This window comes from Sinocyclocheilus grahami, unplaced genomic scaffold (genome assembly GCF_001515645.1).
Source record: "Sinocyclocheilus grahami isolate Dianchi unplaced genomic scaffold, SAMN03320097.WGS_v1.1 scaffold1743.1, whole genome shotgun sequence".
Lineage (NCBI taxonomy): Eukaryota > Metazoa > Chordata > Actinopteri > Cypriniformes > Cyprinidae > Sinocyclocheilus > Sinocyclocheilus grahami.
This window is the reverse complement of record NW_015506922.1, coordinates 10,064-30,246: the sequence shown is the minus strand read 5'-3', so window position 1 is coordinate 30,246 and position 20,183 is coordinate 10,064. Positions and strand designations below refer to the sequence as shown.

The 20,183-nt window shown below is 38.8% G+C and overlaps 1 protein-coding gene and 1 long non-coding RNA gene across 2 annotated transcripts in view; both read left to right on the top strand.

Moving 5' to 3' along the window:
* The window catches only part of LOC107572388 (protein kinase C alpha type-like), a 132,858-nt gene extending 119,027 nt beyond the window's left edge, over positions 1-13,831 (top strand). Inside the window, exons 4-6 of the mRNA XM_016258828.1 lie at positions 11,429-11,540; positions 13,384-13,512; positions 13,809-13,831. Of these exons, the coding sequence (XP_016114314.1) occupies positions 11,429-11,540; positions 13,384-13,512; positions 13,809-13,831 (264 nt within the window). The remainder of the gene's footprint in view (positions 1-11,428; positions 11,541-13,383; positions 13,513-13,808) is intronic.
* A 653-nt stretch (positions 13,832-14,484) lies between these two features.
* LOC107572389 (uncharacterized) overlaps positions 14,485-20,183 on the top strand; it is a 7,986-nt gene continuing 2,287 nt past the window's right edge. The window contains exons 1-2 of the long non-coding RNA XR_001607331.1: positions 14,485-14,549; positions 17,972-17,974. This is a non-coding gene — a long non-coding RNA (uncharacterized lncRNA). The remainder of the gene's footprint in view (positions 14,550-17,971; positions 17,975-20,183) is intronic.

Here is a 20,183-nt window from a genome sequence, read left to right as displayed (position 1 = left end):
ACCTGTCACATCACGCTGCTGAACCACGCAGGAGGCACGAGTAACAGGTCCAAAAGTCTGACAATACCAGTCTCCACCGTCACAGAGTTCTTCTTGTGCGACAAAGGAGTTCCGCCCCCCAAATCGACAGGTGCTTATTTGGAGATCGAGTTGATGCACGTCCACTTATGCTGCATCCGTTAAACAAAGCAACCCATGCTGATAAGTTGGTTATGTCTGAACACGCATGTCGGATTTGATCACTTGCAATTAATTACTAGTGCGGGCAGTCTGCCTGAAAAGATCTGATTTGAGAAAAAAATCCAATTTGCTTACAGTCTGAACATAGCCATAATCACAGGTTCACGGTATCACACACATATATAATGGGCCTATTCTCTATAGGAAACAGTCTTGAATATTCTCTGAAATGTCCTTCTGCTGGAGTTCCTGCTTTGACTTTCCTCATCAGAGGTGCTTCGGATGTGATTGATGATGGAGGTAGTGAGCTGTCTTTTGTCCTGTTCGGTGTCTTTGGCTTTCACACTGAGCTGTGGACACTAGCCATGGAAAAAAGGGCAAGTGTGGAAATGTGGAACTGCGCTGACCAGGAATAAAAGGTCATATGCACCGTTGGCTACGTGCACACACACAGGCACCTGCGGCGAAAACACACACACACACACACACTGACTGACCTGTCCTTCGATCCTCGGTTCATCCCAGGAGAAAAAAGACTGAAGCAGAAGATGAGCATTTATTTTAATCTGTGACTGATTCACTCGACAGCTGTAAAGCTGATTATATCACAAATGGCATGAGCAGAGACAGAACACACAGGATGAATGAATGTCGGGAAAATGAGGATAAACATGAGAGGAACAGACCGCGGAGATGAAAGAGAGGTGCAGGCCTCTAATAACCTCGAAGATATGGAGTTTGAAAGTTCACCGTTGCTCCCGCATGATGAACTGTCCAATGCCATTTTTAACTCGATTGGCCGGATGCATTAAAAAACAACAACTGGCAATTGCTTTGTTTTGAATGCAGTTTAAAGGCTTCTTTTAAAATTATTTATTAATTTCTAGTCCCTGTGAACTTGAGTTGAGGAGCGCAGTTTTCCACAATGTGTTGACGTATTTCAGATTGACCCATAAAGTTGGACATATTATCTGTTAGCACTGAGCAATAATGCCTTCTCTCCATCTACTGTACCTCTTACTCCAACACAATTTCTTGGTAATTTGTAACTCTTTTACATTTTTTCAAATTGATGCTAATTTGATCAATTAATACCTCTCATTCATACATTTTTGTACAATCTGCTTACGCCCCGGTAGTCTCGCATAGCCAGACCTTCAGACTGATGGCAGAAGGTCTGGTAACCTTGGCCGCTTTGAATGGCCAAGGACCGCCCAAGAGGTAAAGCAACCAATCCTGTTTTGTTTTGTGCCGCGTCATGTTTAGGGGTGTGGAAATGTCCCCAAAATAACAGACCGATGTGTAAAACTCTTGGATTTATTTTAAAGAGTCTAATCCATGAACTTTACACATTTCACATACTTTTGAAAATCCAGCATTTAGCTGTTCCTGATAAGCGCTCATCGTCACCGTTGTAAACAAAATGGCTTTCTTCTACCATGAGGGGGTTTGACGACAAGGCATCTTTGTTTCCAGGTGGAATGTTAAAAAACGCCACACACATGTCTCCCAGAAATCCTGTATAATTCAGCCAATCCGATGACAACTTTGAAACTCCAAGTGTTTCCAATTTTGTGTGCCATATGCATCAAACGTTCAGCCAACGTTCCATGGGCGTGATATCTGAGGCTTAGACTAACACCCCAATGACGGTTATATTTAGGGTTGGGGTTAGGGGTAGACCTTCAAGTTTTTGTACGACTCACATTGTGCATATTCATACTAAATAAACCTCATAAAATAGTTATCCTGTGAGATCGGGTTGGTCCCTCACATGAGATTGCAGCAATTACGTTAGCAAACAAAAACAGTCTAAACCTATCAATTCTTGATAGATGAAATCAAGTCCTAAATTTTTTCTCAAGGACGAAAAAAATAATAAATAGTCATTCCACTATATATCACAGCAATGAAGAAAAGATGACAACAATTTCTGTTTCATGACTACTTTTAGGGGAATGATTCAAGAATGCACTTGATTGGAAAACTGTCAGATGTCTTTTTGTGACATCATGATTTTCCTGTGTCTAAGATACTGTAGATTTTAAATTAATCTGAAAATAATTTTAACGCTTATGAAGTACACTAGCATATAAATGATCTCAAAGTTAATAGATATAACTAACAAAATTGGGGAACAAAGCTACAGCTTGCCACTTTTTCAACTTTTTTCATTTACACAAAGATGTAAAGAATGTGAAGCCGATGCAGATTTATGCACTTTATTCTAAAAGGTAAAAATGTTTGTCTTTTAAACGACTTTACTTTTCAGCTGACATTCCAAATACAGTTACATGTAGACTTGTTGCAATTTTAAAGTAATAGGTAGCAGTACATAAAAAAGAGGTGGTATCATATTCATAGTAGTGTATCCCAGTACTGGTTCACTGTTTCACCATCTGCTCAGAACTATGTCCTCTCCCATTACCAGCAAAGTAAATATGTTTAGTGCATAGTAGAAGTATGGAAATTGGGATGCAGCCATCAGTAGTTAATTCTGTGCCATAATTCTGTCGCAGCAGCTTGAGACTAGCCAGCAACAGTGGGAAAAAAATTGTTCAAATGCTATTTAAGATAACAAGGTACTAATTAGAGCGTTTCAGTGACTCATTCTGTGCCAATCACAGGGTTTATTGGGGTCTGTCCACTGTTTGTTTTCATCACATGCTGCATCTGCTTTGCTTTGCTTGCACTCTGGCCTTTTCAATTAGTACTTAGACAGGGTGACAAAAGCTTTCTGGAGGAAATAGCACACTACACAAGGTGGATCTGAACACAGCTACTCATTTTCTGCTCTTCAGAAACCGCAATGCCTGGACTGAGAATTATTACACTGCATTTCTGCTTTAGTTCTAGTTATGTATATTTACTATAGTGCATAGTACTATAATGTATGTAATGCCTAGTGTTGCATAGCTAGGATTTTGACTGTTGACTTGAACTCTTTTGCACTTTGCAGGTCATCCTGGCCAGGATTTAGACAGGAAGAAGTTAGCTGTGTCTGAAATCACATATTGTATAGTGGGTATTACATTTGGTTTGAGTGGGCAAAAAAAAAAAATGTTCTGAATAGTATAAATATATGTAGTAGTATATAATATGGGTAGAATGCAAGTAGGCAGATTTTGACACAGCAACGTTCTGACTTGCATGTAAAATGACCACATAGTAAATAATATAGCCAACAAACTGTCTGACAAACCAACTGAGCAGTGATCATCGTTAAAGAAGAAGGAACAGTCAAATCTTACATTCAGTGATCATCTTTTATTTTTATCTGATGTTGGGGGACAGATAATTCTGAGATAAGTTCAGCAATACCAGAAATAATAGATGTGCAGCAAAGTGCATGGCAACTATTTTATATAATAATAGTGCAGCATTCTGTATAATAATGGGTAATAATACTCCTTCACAGACTCTGAAAACAAAGACGAATACTGTTGGACTCAAGGATATCCAGTTTATCCCAAGGCTAATTAATACCTCAAAGAAACTGTGAAATCTCTTTCAAATATTCAATGCCATAAACCTTGTGAACTTGTAGTTCTTTGTCAGAATTGCTTATTAGCAGCCTGGGAACTTGTAAACATGGCTTTTTTCCCGGTGGACTGATATAAATCCGTGCGACCTGACTCAAAGCTAGCTAATCAGAATAGAGCCCATCAGTCTCACCTTTTTCCATTTTTTGTGCACAACCAACCCTGATTCTGTCTGTGATTGGTCCATGAATGTACCTTGTAAGTGTACCTACCATGGCTGATTTGTGAAGCTTAAGGTTTCAAGGGTCAACCCTTAACTCTTTCCCTGCCTTTCCATGTTTTCACAGTTATACGGTAGGGGGCGCTATTATACATCATCTATAAGAGTACAGAATCTCCTTATCAAAACACAGGCGAAGAAGAAGCAGAAATAAGTGACCACGTATGTAAGCAGATTTATGTGTAAAATAACGCGATCATATAAATCAAAACTGCTCAACCCAGGAAGTGGTATAGGACAGTACAAGTTTTGGGGATATTGGTGGACATGATCCTCTCCATCTAATGTTTTGAACATTGTTCTGAATCCAGTCTGGACGTAGTATTACATAATTTTCTCCGCTTTTTGTTCAAAATGGCAACTTAAAAAAAAAAAAAAATGCAGGAGGGGAAAGAGTTAGCCATAGCATTTTATGTTGTGTTGTCCAACTACAGCTAATGTTTATTTGCTGGTATAGAAATAGAAACTCTTCCTAACAGTCATGCATGACTCAGCATTCCCTTGCAGTTCTGATGTGCAGTTAGACCAGAGTCTGACAGCTCTTTATTAATGTCAGATTAATGGTTCAGTTATGGGAAAGCTTGAGACCCCTCAACTACATTCACATTCTCATTCATTTCAGACCACTCAGAGACAGATTCATTGGTTGCCCTATTTGCATGGCCCAGTGAAATAACCCTGCAGACTTATGATTAACTTCCTGCTTCTGGACAGAAACTGCAGCAAAGCATTTGACCTGCTGTCACGATCAGCCTCTGTTAGGTAACTGCTTTTGTTGCTTTTGGTTAGCAGTTGACGGTCACCTTGGAATTCTCCTCCCAATTTCAATGAGGCATATAGAAGATTTTGATTATCAGTGCTGTTTGCTAAGTCAAGCATCATTAGTACTTGTCATGCTGCTGCTAGGAAGATGATGTAGACGATAACGAAGATCATATAAACAAATCCTTTTAATGGTAATCCACAAGATGAGGAGGTTCTAACACACAGGATAACTGTGACGAGTGGGGCGGGGCCGAGAGCCGTGGGAGCGGAGCGGTCATGACAGGACAGACAGAGTTCTGGGCAGATAGACAGTTCCAGGCAGACAAACAGTTTGGGTATGACCTCCATGATCATTTCAGTATAGACGGACAGTTTATAAATGGCCTCCTTGGCTGTATCGGGACAGGCAGAGAGTTCAGAAGACAGGAGAGGAGGTATGTCAGAATAAAAATATTTTAAATCCTCTCAGTCCAACTGCAGCTCACCCTCAGCAGTGGCACAGTGGGGGCTTTCCTACATGCCCTCGTCATAATCCTCCATGGCTTAAATACACAGACAAGAGAGGGACTAAATGACTTAATTAAATAACACAGGTGAACTGAATGAACTAATCAAGGGAATTAAGGAAAACTAGGTCAAGGAACTGAAACAAGGCAGGTGTCAGACTCTGTTCCATGTTTTGTGGGTGTCTTGCTCCCCATGTGCCTTCCCATGCCCTTATTTGGTTAGTTTCCTGTTCCTGTCCTGATTGGTTAAGTTCATATGTCTCAGGTGTTTCCCTTGATGTCTCATTGCTCCCAGGTGTGTCTCGTCATCCCCTCCTCCTGTGTGTATAAATGGTGTTCCCTGTGTGTGCTCCAGCGTCCGGTATTGTTCATGTCATGTATAGCGTTGATTAAACCCATTTGGATTAATGTACTCCTCATCTCTCTCCGTTCCTTGCTCCTAAGTCCGCTCAGCAGTGCACCTGTGACAGAATACTGGACCAAAACTGAAAGTGAACGGCGACTTTTTCCTCGCGTTTGTTTTTCCCTGCATTTTTGACAGTTTTTGTTTCCTGGTTTTTTCCCCCCCGCGGCGATGGAAATTGCCGCTCGCGTCGCTGCCCTAGCTCTCCTCGATCTCCCCTTCTACGAGTATGCCAGGGAGTTCTGCAAGCTCGCTGAGGTGACGGCGTTAGGGGACGCCGTCCTCAATCAGCTGTTCTGGCTCGGGGCCAACTACCATCGCCCCATAGACCTCCCAGACACCACTGGACTTGTGTGAAAGCACAGTTTTCCGGAGTCTGGGGAGGGTCCGGTCCCGAGCCAGAACCAGTCCGCCGCCATCCGCGGCTTCCCCAGGTCAGCCGGCAGTTAATGTGGCAAGCCGAAAGGTCGTTAGTGTGGCAAGCCCGAAGGACGTTAGTGTGGCAAGCCCCACGGATGATCATGTGGCAAGCCCAAAGCTCGCTCCAGTGTCGGCTCCAGCCCCAGAGCTCGCTCCAGTGTCGGCTCCAGCCCCAGAGCTCGCTCCAGTGTCGGCTCCAGCCCCAGAGCTCGCTCCAGTGTTGGCTCTAGCCCCAAAACTCACTCCAGTCCCAGCTCCTCGAATGCGCTTAGCTGTGCCGGCTCCTCCAGAGCGCCCTCCAGTGCCAGCACCACGTAAGCGCTACCCTGTTCTCCGGTTAAGCCCAGGGAGGGCTCCTGTTCCCCGGTTAAGCCCAGGGAGGGCTCCTGACCCCCCGTTCAGCCCAGGGAGGGCTCCAGGCCCCAAATACAACCCCCTACATTTCTCCAAGTATTTTTTTTGGGGGGGTGGGTACTATGGCTCCAGCCGTAGAGGCCGAAGCTGGGGCTGCGGCCTCGGAGGCGGCTCCGCCATGGCCTCCTAAACTACCTGCTCCATCATGGCATCCCGAGTCCCCATGATCCGCCATGGCCTCCCGAGGCTCTGGATCCGCCGAACGGGTACCGCTCTGGAGGCCCACTGTCCCATGTCTGTCCTGAGGGACCTCCAGAGTGCCCACACCCCCTCCCCATTGGATGTTATATGGCGTGAGGACACGCCTTCCGGAGGGGGGCGTTATGTCAGACTCTGTTCCATGTTTTGTGGGTGTCTTGCTCCCCATGTGCCTTCCCCTGCCCTTATTTGGTTAGTTTCCTGTTCCTGTCCTGATTGGTTAAGTTAATTTGTCCCAGGTGTTTCCCTTGATGTCGCATTGCTCCCAGGTGTGTCTCGTCATCCCCTCCTCCTATGTGTATAAATGGTGTTCCCTGTGTGTGCTCCAGTGTCCGATATTGTTCATGTCATGTATAGCGTGAGTGTTCCATGTGTTGATTAAACCCATTTGGATTAATGTACTCCTCGTCTCTCTCCGTTCCTTGCTCCTCAGTCCGCTCAGCAGTGCACCCGTGACAGCAGGAAAACAGAAAAACACAGAAAACAAGGTTCAAACTCTGACATTATCAGGGGTGTGGACTCAAGTCATATGACTCGAGACTTGACTCAGACTCGAGTCCCAAATTTGATGACTTGCGACTCGATATAATTAAAGAAGACTTGAGACTCGACTTAGACTTTGACAGCAATGACTCGAGACTTGACTCAGACTCGAGTCCCAAATTTGATGACTTGCGACTCGATATAATTAAAGAAGACTTGAGACTCGACTTAGACTTTGACAGCAATGACTCGAGACTTGACTTGGACTTGAGCCCTGTGACTTGGAAAGACTTTATTATCAGATCAAAGTCGTTATAGACGCGTCCCTGCAGCGTACTTGCGCTTGACTGGCAATAAGCCAGAGACTGCGTTCAGGGAGCGCTGGATATATAGGCTAATATAAATTAATGGAGTAATAGCACAACTTACGACAAAAGAACCGATATAAGAAAAAAAAAACATTACATGATTTGTCTAGTAGCGATCTCTGTTCGTGAAAAGCGCTGCCCTGTCCTTTTGATCGTCGGCCAGCAGACACACGGAGCAGGCATAAGAAACAAGAGGCGCGGCCGCGATCACTTCACAGGTGCTCGCCTCATCATCACCGTGACCGCTGCTGTTAAATATTCCTCACTTCTTCTGTTTGTCCGACACCGAGGTGCACCATGAGTGACGGATCCGCATCCCGCCACGACCCTCACACTCTGCCAACTCAATGTGCTTTAATTTTCATTTTTATTTGTAATAAACACCTCTGAGACCTGTTTTTGTCAGATCTCCACTGTTTTTGTTCGATCAATTACATATTTTAATTGCATGTGCATTTTATTTTATTTAAACTTCCATTAAGTTTAAAGTTAATCCATAATCGAGATTTAAATCTGAGTTTAAAGTTAATGGTGCAACAGGATTAAAGTTAATCTTAAATATAACTTAAATCCAGGATAGGGATGTTCATTACGGTTATTTTTCCTAACCGACAACCAACGCTCGTTAACCGATTGTTAACCGTTAACCGACATGATTATTTTAAATTAGAATTGAATTAAATTAAAAAGGATAAGTGTCTGTGACCTATACTAGCATTTGTTTTCCGGGGATTCATTTTACATGCGCAAAAAGCAGCAAACAACAGAACATGAGGATTCATATACATCACATCACGCACCTGCAGCGCTTCTGCGAGAGGAGAAAAACATAATAAAGCTAGATATAGCTAGGCTATATTAATTAATTAGTTTTGGCTTGTCGTTTATATTGCTATAGCTTCTTATATTTTTAATTCTCGTTCTTTTCTAAATACTGTTAATTGAAAGGATTTGTTGTGGAGTGAGGGGAACTAAAATAGCCTAGCTATGTTTACAGTGTTTATTATAATGTTTGTAAACATTTCACGTCGGCATTTCTGAACGAAACAATAAAATGCGACTTATACGCGACTTATGTTTTTTCCCCCTAAAAAACAATTTTTTTTATACGCGTAGCGTATTTTAACCATGCAGCAAACCTTTTTAAATATTTTGGTAAATTACTGAAAAAAATTTATAATTAAATGACTTTTTAAACCGTTTAACTGATTGTATTAATCGGTCAAAATTAAACGGTTTAAAATTAACATCCCTAATCCAGGATCAAAATGATGGGTTAAAATGTAAACCTGCTTATTTTTAAAGGTTTAAAGTTTGGTGCAACAGAATTATTAGATAAACCTTGATTTAATCTAGATTTAAAATTAATCATTGCAAACCATTCAGCTATAATTTGAAGAAGAAAAATGCACATTAGGCCTAATGTCTGAAGTGGGCAAGTGGCAATAGGCCTAATGATCATTTAAAATATAATTTGAAGAAGTGTTTCTTTCACAAAATGAGTATTGTGTATATATAACTATAAAATATGTTTCTCCCTCTTCACCAGGCACTCATGTCACTTCCATTTCTTTCAGGATAAATGAATGAATTCACGTGTTGTAAATCAGTCTGAGGCCTATAGCGCACATAGCCCCTAAATGTAGCGATCAACTATGCATATTATAAACGTAACATTTAACGTAAAACATTTTTTCTTTTAAATGATTTTGTCTTTGTTACTCTTAGTTATAAAGGATGGTAGCACAACATTTTTGAATGATTGTCTTCATGAGTTTGTCTGCATCCATATTGCATGTTTCCTCTCACTTGCAAAGTATGCTTGCAGTTATTTCTTCTAGTTCTTTCAAAGCAGTTCTTTCTGCGTTTCCGCTCACATATTTTTAAATCTGTTTCATTGAGGTTGTGAGCAAGCGGCAATAGGCCTAATGATCATTTAAAATATAATTTGAAGAAGTGTTTCTTTCACAAAATGAGTATTGTGTATATATAACTATAAAATATGTTTCTCCCTCTTCACCAGGCACTCATGTCACTTCCATTTCTTTCAGGATAAATGAATGAATTCACGTGTTGTAAATCAGTCTGAGGCCTATAGCGCACATAGCCCCTAAATGTAGCGATCAACTATGCATATTATAAACGTAACATTTAACGTAAAACATTTTTTCTTTTAAATGATTTTGTCTTTGTTACTCTTAGTTATAAAGGATGGTAGCACAACATTTTTGAATGATTGTCTTCATGAGTTTGTCTGCATCCATATTGCATGTTTCCTCTCACTTGCAAAGTATGCTTGCAGTTATTTCTTCTAGTTCTTTCAAAGCAGTTCTTTCTGCGTTTCCGCTCACATATTTTTAAATCTGTTTCATTGAGGTTCCAAATAATGTCCCATTGGCTTCGATATAACACCAAGAAGCATATATTCTTATGCACACATGCAAATGTTGCAGCTGTTGTTTTCTATGAAATTGTGTTGTCTTTGCTATTCTGTTACTAATAAAATAGTTTTTTTTCTCTGCTTATTGTGCCTATATTGGCACAATCCCTAAATTGAACTTGAGTAGTTTTACTAAGGGCACCCATCTCACATGAAATTGAACTATGTCAAACATATCATTATACACATTATAAACATATCAAACATTAATGACTTGTTTAAGACTTGAATCTTAAAGTTGAGGACTTGCCTATCTTGACTCGGGACTTGACTCGAGACTTGAATGCAAAGACTCGAGACTTACTTGTGACTTGCAAAACAATGACTTGGTCCCACCTCTGGACAGTATTATTGCTCATACTTACAATTTTAACCAAGCATGTGATAAAATGAGTGGAAAAAGCAACCACCCACAACAGCAAGTTTAGCACCAGCAAGCAGCAGTCACACTTTATCCAGGAAATATAAAAATCCTAATTAGTTTCTTCCTCAGAAATGCTTTTTTGTAGCATTCTGAGAGCAAGTTTCTTGGTGGACTGATAAGCCATGTGCACCATGTCTCCTGGATGTTGCATTAAGCATCCAATCAGACTGTATTTGGCAGTTTTGCCCAGGTCTTGCCATAGAGTGCGGAAGTGATGTATTCTGTAGGTCAGCCAGGAAGTTAGCGTCACCCTGGTTCCTTTCATTGACTTTTCAATTACTGCAGAAAATAAGGCCTTTGCACAACAAAAGTTTCTGAATCTTACATGTTTTATATATATATGTGTTTTTTTCCCCTCAAACTTTGAGCTAGCAAACCACTGATTGTGATAAATTTACATTTAACAATGAAATAATTCAGGAAAATCCTGTAAAATAACTGCATTTCTCTGTAAAATGTTTAATTAAATTTTCTGTACACATTTTTGCACTTTATTTAAATTGATATTTTACTTTAATTTTACCATTATTATTTGCCAGTCATTTGACCGTTATTTTTTTTTTAAAATAATTTTATTTCATAGTGAAGGTGTGTGATCGCAATAATTCAGGAGATACCTGTAAAACAAATACAGTGTTTTTCTGTAAAACCTTAATTAAAATTTCCCTAAAAGTTGTTTGCACTGTATTTAAATTATGCCAGTAATTTTTTAGTTTTTTAGTTTATAGTTTTCAAGAGTGAGAAACGCCTTTTTCAAGAAAAGTAAAAGAGTGGGGTATTACTAATACTTTATGTCATAGAACAAAATGTGAGAATAGCTTAAGCTTGTGTTCACCACAGACCTTATTTCAGGCATTTAACCAAAAAAAAAAAAAAAACTATCAACTTCAGGACTATATAGAACCGAAAGTGCTAACATGCTGTCTCATTTCCGGGTTTTGGCCTCCTAAAATCATCATCATCCCTGCAGCACTCTATTGTAGCACATAGTTTGCATCAGTTGCTCCGTGAATTGTTTCATTAGTCCAACTGCGAATGATTCCTCTCTTTTCCACTTTTCTGCAGGATCCCAGAAGCAAGCACAAGTTCAAGATCCACAGCTACGGCAGTCCCACCTTCTGCGACCACTGCGGATCACTGCTGTACGGCCTCATCCACCAGGGGATGAAATGCGACAGTGAGTGAGAACCTCTCATCATGCCCTTTTGCAATCACGCATGACCATCTTCTCTTAACCAAATCTTGATGAAACCTGAAACAAAATAAAAAAGAACTGGCTTCAGATCAGTGTGAAAGGGCAGCTCCTGCCCCAGCTCTACACAATTAATCTGTTTCTGCTTTTCTCATCCATAATGAGGTCAAATGTGCTTAGACTTATATTTTGTATAGATGCCTCCTTTCTTTGAACCAGAACATTCCTGTTTCTCTTGAGCGCTCTGGCTCTAATGGGAATGTTATCACAGATTTGAACGAGAACAGATTGAAGTAATTTATGTGGGAATAGCAGCATGTTTGTAATTACATTCATGCAATCTGCTCATCCACACCTCTCTGAGATGACACACCACAGAGATTTTCTGTCTCCACATATCAACTTCAGCCTCAGCATGTTACACACACACTTTCTCTGCCATCGGCCTGGTTCTGCTGTCCAACAGCAAAAGCCATATTGATACACCTTTCCAAGTGAAGCCCCCTGTAAAAAACACTCTGCTGCTTGTGCACAAACATGCTTGTTGTTAACATGAAATTCATCATGTTCACCTTTAAAATACAAATTCAATGTCTTATGTGAACAATTCATCAGTGGATGTTATTCAAAAGAAAAAAAGTCAACACAACAGATCTTTACACGATGAAAACACTTTGTTCCTACAAACATAAAGCGGATGTGGATAAGACATAATGATGCACATATGCACATATGCACACATTCTTACAAATATTTATTTGAAAAATCATGTTTTTGTGACAACCAGTCTTACATCCTAAACTGTTCTAGTTTGCGGTCTATGTATGGCTTCCAGGGGCCTATAGCCATCATTTCAGAAGTGAGGGGGACAGAAATGTCAAATGTAATACCATTTTTTACTGACTTTTGTCTTATTGACAGGTTTTATTTTGTCTTATCTCTTACTTTTAATTGGCTAAGAAATCAAATACACTGCTGGCAATAACCAATAATTTGTATTCTATAATATGTTTTCCTATATTTTCCTAATGACAATTTTATGATTGGTTTATAAACTACAAACATAGTTTCATTTTTATCACAGAATAAGGCAGTTTATATACTGTAATAAATACTTTGTCAATTAGCACTGCATTATAGCGGAATGCAATTTATCCTAAAGACAAGTTCTACCAAGGGGGACCCTACCCAAAAGCCATTTCCACCGAGGCTACCTCTAGAAACATAAATGGCCAGTTGTATGGGTTGCCGACTCTGGCTACAACGATAGCAAGATACCTTTATCCATATTAGGGATTTCCTGGCACATCATAAGTTATTACTTCTATGGGCTGTTTTGGACTTTCTACGACCATGAGTGCTTGATTTTATAAAGCCACAACGAGAACACTTACATGACTCTTGTGGATATAGACAACTTATTACAATTAAATCAATTCCCAGTATATAAAATCAAGCCCTGAGAGTGATAAACCACAGTTTTAACAGGGGGGCAAACACTTCTTCACACAGGGCCATGTAGTTTTGGATTTTGTTTTCCCTTAATTATAAAAACCTTCATTTAAAAACTGCATGTTGTGTTCACTTGTGTTATCTTTGACTAATATTTACATTTTTTTTGATGATCTGAAACATTAAAGTGTGACAAAAAAGCAAAAAAATAAGAAATCAGGAAGGGGGCCAACACTTTTTCACACCACTGTACACTGACTGTCCTGTTTTGTTGAATAGACCATGGAAGTAAACTGGGTTGTGAATGTCATTTTATATTGACTTTAATGTGTGTAATCCTGTAGCATTTATAGATGTTTCTCTCTCTTGTTCTCAGCCTGTGACATGAACGTTCATAAACAGTGTGTGATGAATGTGCCAAGTCTGTGCGGGACCGACCACACCGAACGCAGAGGAAGACTCTTCCTCAAGATCGAGGTCAGCGGAGACAGACTCCACGTCACAGGTCAGCATCCCACATGCATTGGGAACATCCCAGAAAAGGATAGACAAAAAATCTCAGCAGGGTAATGACAACAAGTTTTGTATCATCCTGAAAGATTTTATTTTGTCATGACATGGCTACTTACCAGCTAAATAAACCCAAAGTACACAGAAAAAGCCACCTTTCAGACATTCTCAGAGTTTTCTTTCATGTCAGACAAATACAAACAAAATATATCAAAATCCCAGTCTTGGCAAACAGTCAGTTATGTCTTAAGAAAATCAGATATGTGTCAATATATTGGATCTGTGAATTAGGTCTTAAAGTGACAGCAGCCTAGTTTGCCTGCTGCTGTCTGCATTCTTATTGTTAAACATGAGCAAAGTGTTAGCAGACATTCTACTACTATTCTAATGACTGGTAGTTGACATGTAGTTGCAAAGTCACTTATTTAATTTATACAGTGAAGACTATGCAATGTTATTTTATATTTGATAATGTTATTCAATTTCTGTAGTATTTCTTACATTGAATACTACTCTTAAACCTGAAAACCTAAAGCACTGTTTATTTCTTTTGTGTCTGTGGTCTATTCTATAGTATTTATTTGTGCTATTGCTTGTATATTGTTCTTATTTTATCACTAACTATTTACTTATCTTTAATGTTTGAACTTTATATTTATTAGACTGGTAGTTTTTGCTGTGGTATCAAAATTAAAAATTAAAAATTTAAAAATTTAATTTTTTTGTTTGTTTGTTTGTCAAGGCAAGTAAATACTGCAACCACTGGCCCGTAGAGAAAATCCTAAAGGCCAGATTTACTAAACAGGGCAAATGTGTGTGACAGCAATCCCATAAAAGCACTGATAGAGGTGGAAAGTTCTGCAGGTGATCTACTCACAGTGCACAAATTAAAAAACACAGCCACCTCATTTCCACAATGACCAACGCAAACTACTAATCAAATTAGCAATCAAATTAGCATAGGGTTGCAAACAAGCAGAGCCGATGATAATCAGGTGCGTGTAATCTACTAACAACACAAGCACAAAATGGGTTAAGACATGCTTTTGGGTGTTGGTATTTGGGTGTTAAATAATGGTGCAAATACAAGTAAATTGACTACCACAATCCTTAGTAAATCACCTTGAATGATTTATTTAAATATTCGGTAACACTTTAGTTTAGGGACAGTTCTTACTATTAACTAGTTGCTTATTAGCATGCATATTACTAGCATATTGGCTGTTTATTAGTACTTTTAAAACACATACTGATACCTTATTCTGCATGAGCATATTTTAGATCCCTTAATCCTACATCATACCTAAACTGAACAACTACCTACTAACTATTAATCAGCAGCAAATTAGGAGTTTATTGAGACATAAGTCATAGTTAATAGTTAGTTAGGGCTGCAACTAACGATTATTTTGATATTCGATTAGTTGGTCGATTATTATTTATTTATTTTTTCTTCGATTAATCGACTTTTTAAAAAGTTTTTTTTTTAATTATTGACAAAAAACACACTATTCCACATTCTGCCTTATGTCCTTCAAACAAACGTGCCAACTGAATGCTATGAAAACATACAGTGCTTAACAATTTATTAGACCACCTGCCATAATAAAGAGAAAACATATTTTAGGAATCTGTCAAAAAATTGTTTAAATCAAAAAAATTTATTGTCATTTATTGGACAAATAAACTTAAACAACTAAATAGCATTTATTCACATAACAAAAAATGACCTCCTATGCCCTTCATAACAGCTTGCATTCTTGCTGGCATTGAGCTTACGCATATTGGAGGACTATCCAATACAGAAAACTAAAAAATTATTTTGGTAATCACCAATACTGTTAGTTTAGAGCAGCAGTGGCACAAACCATAATTTGTTAATAGCCTACTACTGTTACTAAAGAGCTTACGCATATTGGAGGACTATCCAATACAGAAAACTAAAAAATTATTTTGGTAATCACCAATACTGTTAGTTTAGAGCAGCAGTGGCACAAACCATAATTTGTTAAAAACCTTACATAAATTTGTTTTAATAAATTTGTTAAGCATTGTATATAGTGAATATAGTTTAAATCTTGCATTAAAAATTAAAATAATAATAAAGATGATAAATAAGAATAAAATAACAAACTCAGTGTAATGTTCTGCAGGAACACACGTTCACTTTGACCATGGTCATGTCTTTCTGTCATTTCTTTACCCTGTAATAGGCGGTTATGAAGCATCTGGTATTTATATTCAGAAAATTACACGCTGTTATCCCCTTACAGTTGTTACTCTCATAAAATACTTGCAATGCATGTTGACCGTTAAATCTTTATTTAACTTTCAACAACAGATTGTTTTTTTGTTTTTTTTTTAGTTTAGAGCTTTATTAATCCCCTTGCGGCAATTAATTCAGACTTTCGTGGTACTTCACATATACAACACTTAACACACACATACATATATTTAAAATACACCAAATAAAAAAATAAAAAAACAACAACAACAAAAAAATTAATTCATTAAACAAATCATCTAAATCAACTAGATTTATTACATAAACGTATTGCTTCAGGCACAAAAGTAAATTTGTACCGGTTTGTGGAACATCTAATTGACCTTAAACGTCGCCCAAGATATTTCAGCACAGTAAATGTTTTTGCGCTGATTATTAATTGTCTCTGTTTTCCGTCTGTCTGACGCTCATTCAGTAAAGATTAAAACTTAACACAGACTGTCAGCACGGACCGTTATGCAAAAATGGAAATGCTCACGTTTATTTGTGATATTTATACATAAGGATATGACCATAAACTAAAGGTTTTTGCGCTGAGGACGCACATGCATCATCTCTCAAAGCACCTGACAGGGCAAGCCATTACGCTAATGCATTAGCTTAAAGCTTAAAATAAAGAATTCTCATGTTTTGGGCAGCTTGGATCACGTAACTCTCCCGCAGCATCTCATTCTGTTTCCTCCACTATTTTTAGATGCATTTTGTCCATAGAAATGCGTAATTCAGTGCTGTAATTTGACGCAACCAGCTGAAGTTGGACGTCCACTGAGGGCAGACCCGACTAATCGATAATGAGAATCGTTGTCGATGATTTTCTTAATCGATAATAATCTATTTTATCGATTAGTTGTTGCAGCCCTATAGTTAGTTAATAGTGAGAATTGGTCCCTGAACTAAAGTGTGACCAAATATTCTGCTACAAATGCATATGCAATAAGGTCAGCCACAAAAATAACTGTCTCTACTCTTTTTCATCACAAATTTTTCACTGTGTCTTTATTAAATCCTTACAGTAGTTTTTTTAACACCAAAAGAGGGTTTGCACTAGCGCAAGCTGTTAGTAAATGTGTTGAGAACATGAAATCTGGCTTTAAGTATAATCCAAAAAATCAAGCATAGCGTTAGTTCTGGCAGGTCACGAGAGTCAAGCTTGCATCAGCTGACTCTCAGGAATACGACGCATATCACGGTATTCCTATATTAGGTCTATTCTGTATTATTCAGCAGCTTTATCGCTTGCTGTGGAGAAAATTAGACAGTGAATTCCAAAGGAATTTTGCGAGAGGGGTTTGTTCCTCACACAGTTTGATTGACTGTTGACAGTTCGTTGATTGATACGAGCTGCAAGATTGGAACCTGAGTGAGCGATGCTTCTCGCAGTGATATATCATTGACATTGGTGAAGTTGTGCTAATGTGACTGCATCAAAAACAGTTTACACGAGATCTGCCTTCCCTGCTGGAAGGAGTAAGATATCAAGAAGGGATCAAGCATCCACATCACAGCTGCCTATATTTTACCCTTTATTCATCTCTGAATGTCTTCACAAAGCTAAGCTACATTTCTTCTTTTATTCTCATTGCTTAAAGCTATCAGGGAATTGGCAAATATTGCTCGTTGTTTAAGGCTAGTTGTTCAGTAACATGCTTGTTGCTATAGGCTTATTGGTTGTATTTCGACACTCTGGTACCCAGTTAAACTTACCACAGCAGAGGCTGTTGTTTAAGGCTATCTAATTGATGAAACAGGCTTGCTGCTAAAGGCTCATCTAGTATTGGAAATTTAGTTTCTTTAAGCTTATCCGATTGTTATTGCCAACATGCTGTGTTTCAGACAGCAGCATGCTTGTTGCTTAAAGCTATCTAGTATATCGGTAACATAATTGTTACTTAACGCACAGTGTGTAAATTTCGCTACTAAAGGTTGATATTCAAATGCTAACAACATCATCTGGATAAGGGCAACATGCTTGTTGCTTAAACTTCGGGTATTGACCAAATGCTTGTCGCTTAATCTTTTCAGGTACTGCATTAAAGGGGCATGCTGCTCTTCTTAGCCACTTATTAAAGAAGAGCACCCATTTGCTGCTACTCTCCTCCTGTGAGGGGCATGCTGCTCCAGCCTCTGCTATTTCAGAAGAACATGTTTCTCCTTTCAGATTTGCCATCAGCTTGTGGTTTGGGGGTTATTGCTGCTCTCCCTGCTCATTCATGACAGGCTGTATGGATGAGCGGGGAGATTTGACCTAGAACAGTACCATTCCGCCAATCCAAACTGTATGCAAAGTGTCAATCATTTTGACGATATTGCTCCTAACAGAATTATATTTATCCAAATAGTTCTTGTGATTTTAATGCTTCTACATTATAATTCACATACCATGTTGCTATTTTGATCTCTTTGCGTGATCCTTGCAAGTTCACATTAGTCTTATTACTCAGATTTGATAATACTTTGCTGCTGTTTTTCCACAAACTGCCAGTTAGCATTAAGCTATCATGGTAGGTCATGTGTTGAGGGTTAAGTGGGTTTAGAGACTGAGCATGTTTGTGCGTGTGGAGGGCCAAGGGTCACAGCAGGACTAAGGCAGGCAGCAGGTATGAGGGAGCTTAAGTGCCAGATGTCTGGCCTGATGCCCGGCTGGTGTGATGGTGGGGGTTTATGTGGGGGAGGAGGCATGTATGCCAGCCTGTGGCCACTCAGAGACTTTTGCTCCAGTGAACACATTCCTGAGAGCTGGCACGTCTTCCCTGCTGTGAGAATATCATCTCTTATCTCTGACCTTACACACACAGACATTCTGAAGTCAGGCAGGGGCTGCACACTGATCCGCTGATGATTATCTGGAGAATTCATCATGAGTCCCGTTCAGAAAGTTCTATTGTTATTAAAAGTCATAAACAGTGATTATAGTGTAGAAGGAGCCATATTCTACACTATTGCATTTTATTTCCCTCTGAACTGCAGTTGATTGTGTTAGTCTGGGGTTCTTTCACCACACAAAAAAACATAATTAGATTGTTTTAACTGTGTTTTCCATCTTCTCTGGCCCTTCAAAGGATAGTTCCTTTACTCAACTTCCTCTTGTTTCAACTCCTTAAAACTTTTGTTCTTCTTCGGAACACAAATGAAGATATTTTATGAAAACTTAGGAGATTCTTGTCCGTCTGTGGAATGTCTAGGCAATAACATTTTCAAGCTCCAAAAAAAGGTCATAAAGGCATCGTGAAAGTAATCCATGTGACTCCAGTGGTTTATAATCCCAATTTTATGAAGCGATGTGATTGATTTGTGTGAAAACAAAATGTCTTCATATGAATTACTTTTATGAGGCTTTTATGACCTTCTTGGAGCTTGAAACGTTTTGATTACCTGGACTTTCCGTGGATTGACAGAAATCTCTCTATTTTTATTAAAAATAACTTAATTCATGTTTTGAAGAGGAACAAATGTCTTATGGGTTTGGAACGAAATGAGGGTCAGTAAATGATGGCAGAATTTACATTTTTGGAAGAACCTTTTTTTTTTAAACAGACTTTTTTTGCTGTTATATCTTTAAGTAAAAAAAAAAAAAAAAAAAAATTGACAGAGCTTTGATATAAACCAGGGGTGGCGAACTCCAGTCCTGGAGAGCCGCAGCCCTGCAGAGTTCAGCTTCAACCATAATAAAATCTCACCTGCCTGTAGCTTCCTAGTAACCCTTCAGGCCTTGATTAGCTTGTTCAGGTGTGTTTGATTAGGGTTGAAGCAAAACTCTGCAGGGCTGCGGCTCTCCAGGACTGACGTTCGCCACACCTGATATAGACTAATACAATTTAATCATAGAAAAAATTATGTACACTAATGTTTGTACATTTTCACTGTTGACTGTGCTATATTTAATTAATGTTTACACTTTATTATTAAATCTTTTGTTATCCAATGAAAAGAATGTCTATAGATTTTGAAAAGGACACAAAGTGAAATTACAATTCTGTTAATTGGCCAGGAGTTCATGCTTATAGGCCAAAGTTTTGAGTTGTGTACATTACAATGTCTCATACCAAACTCTATTATTTCAAAAGTACAGTGAAAATAAAAATATTGTCGTTTCAGGTTACAGAACGTGAAATGATTCATTAGCTGGATTCTAGAGAAGTGTTAACACATGTTTTCTGTGTCTGGAGAGGTCATCTGCCTGGAGCTGTAAGAAGTATGATTGGGTTCTTCATGGGGTTTGGGAGTGCACTGCTCTGGTGTGAACTTAAAGGGGTCATATGATGCTTTTTTAAAGATCATTATTTTGTGTATTTGGTGTAACAGAATATGTTGACATGCTTTAATGTTCAAAAAACACATTATTTTTCAAATACTGTACATTATTGTAGGTCATCTATGCCCCG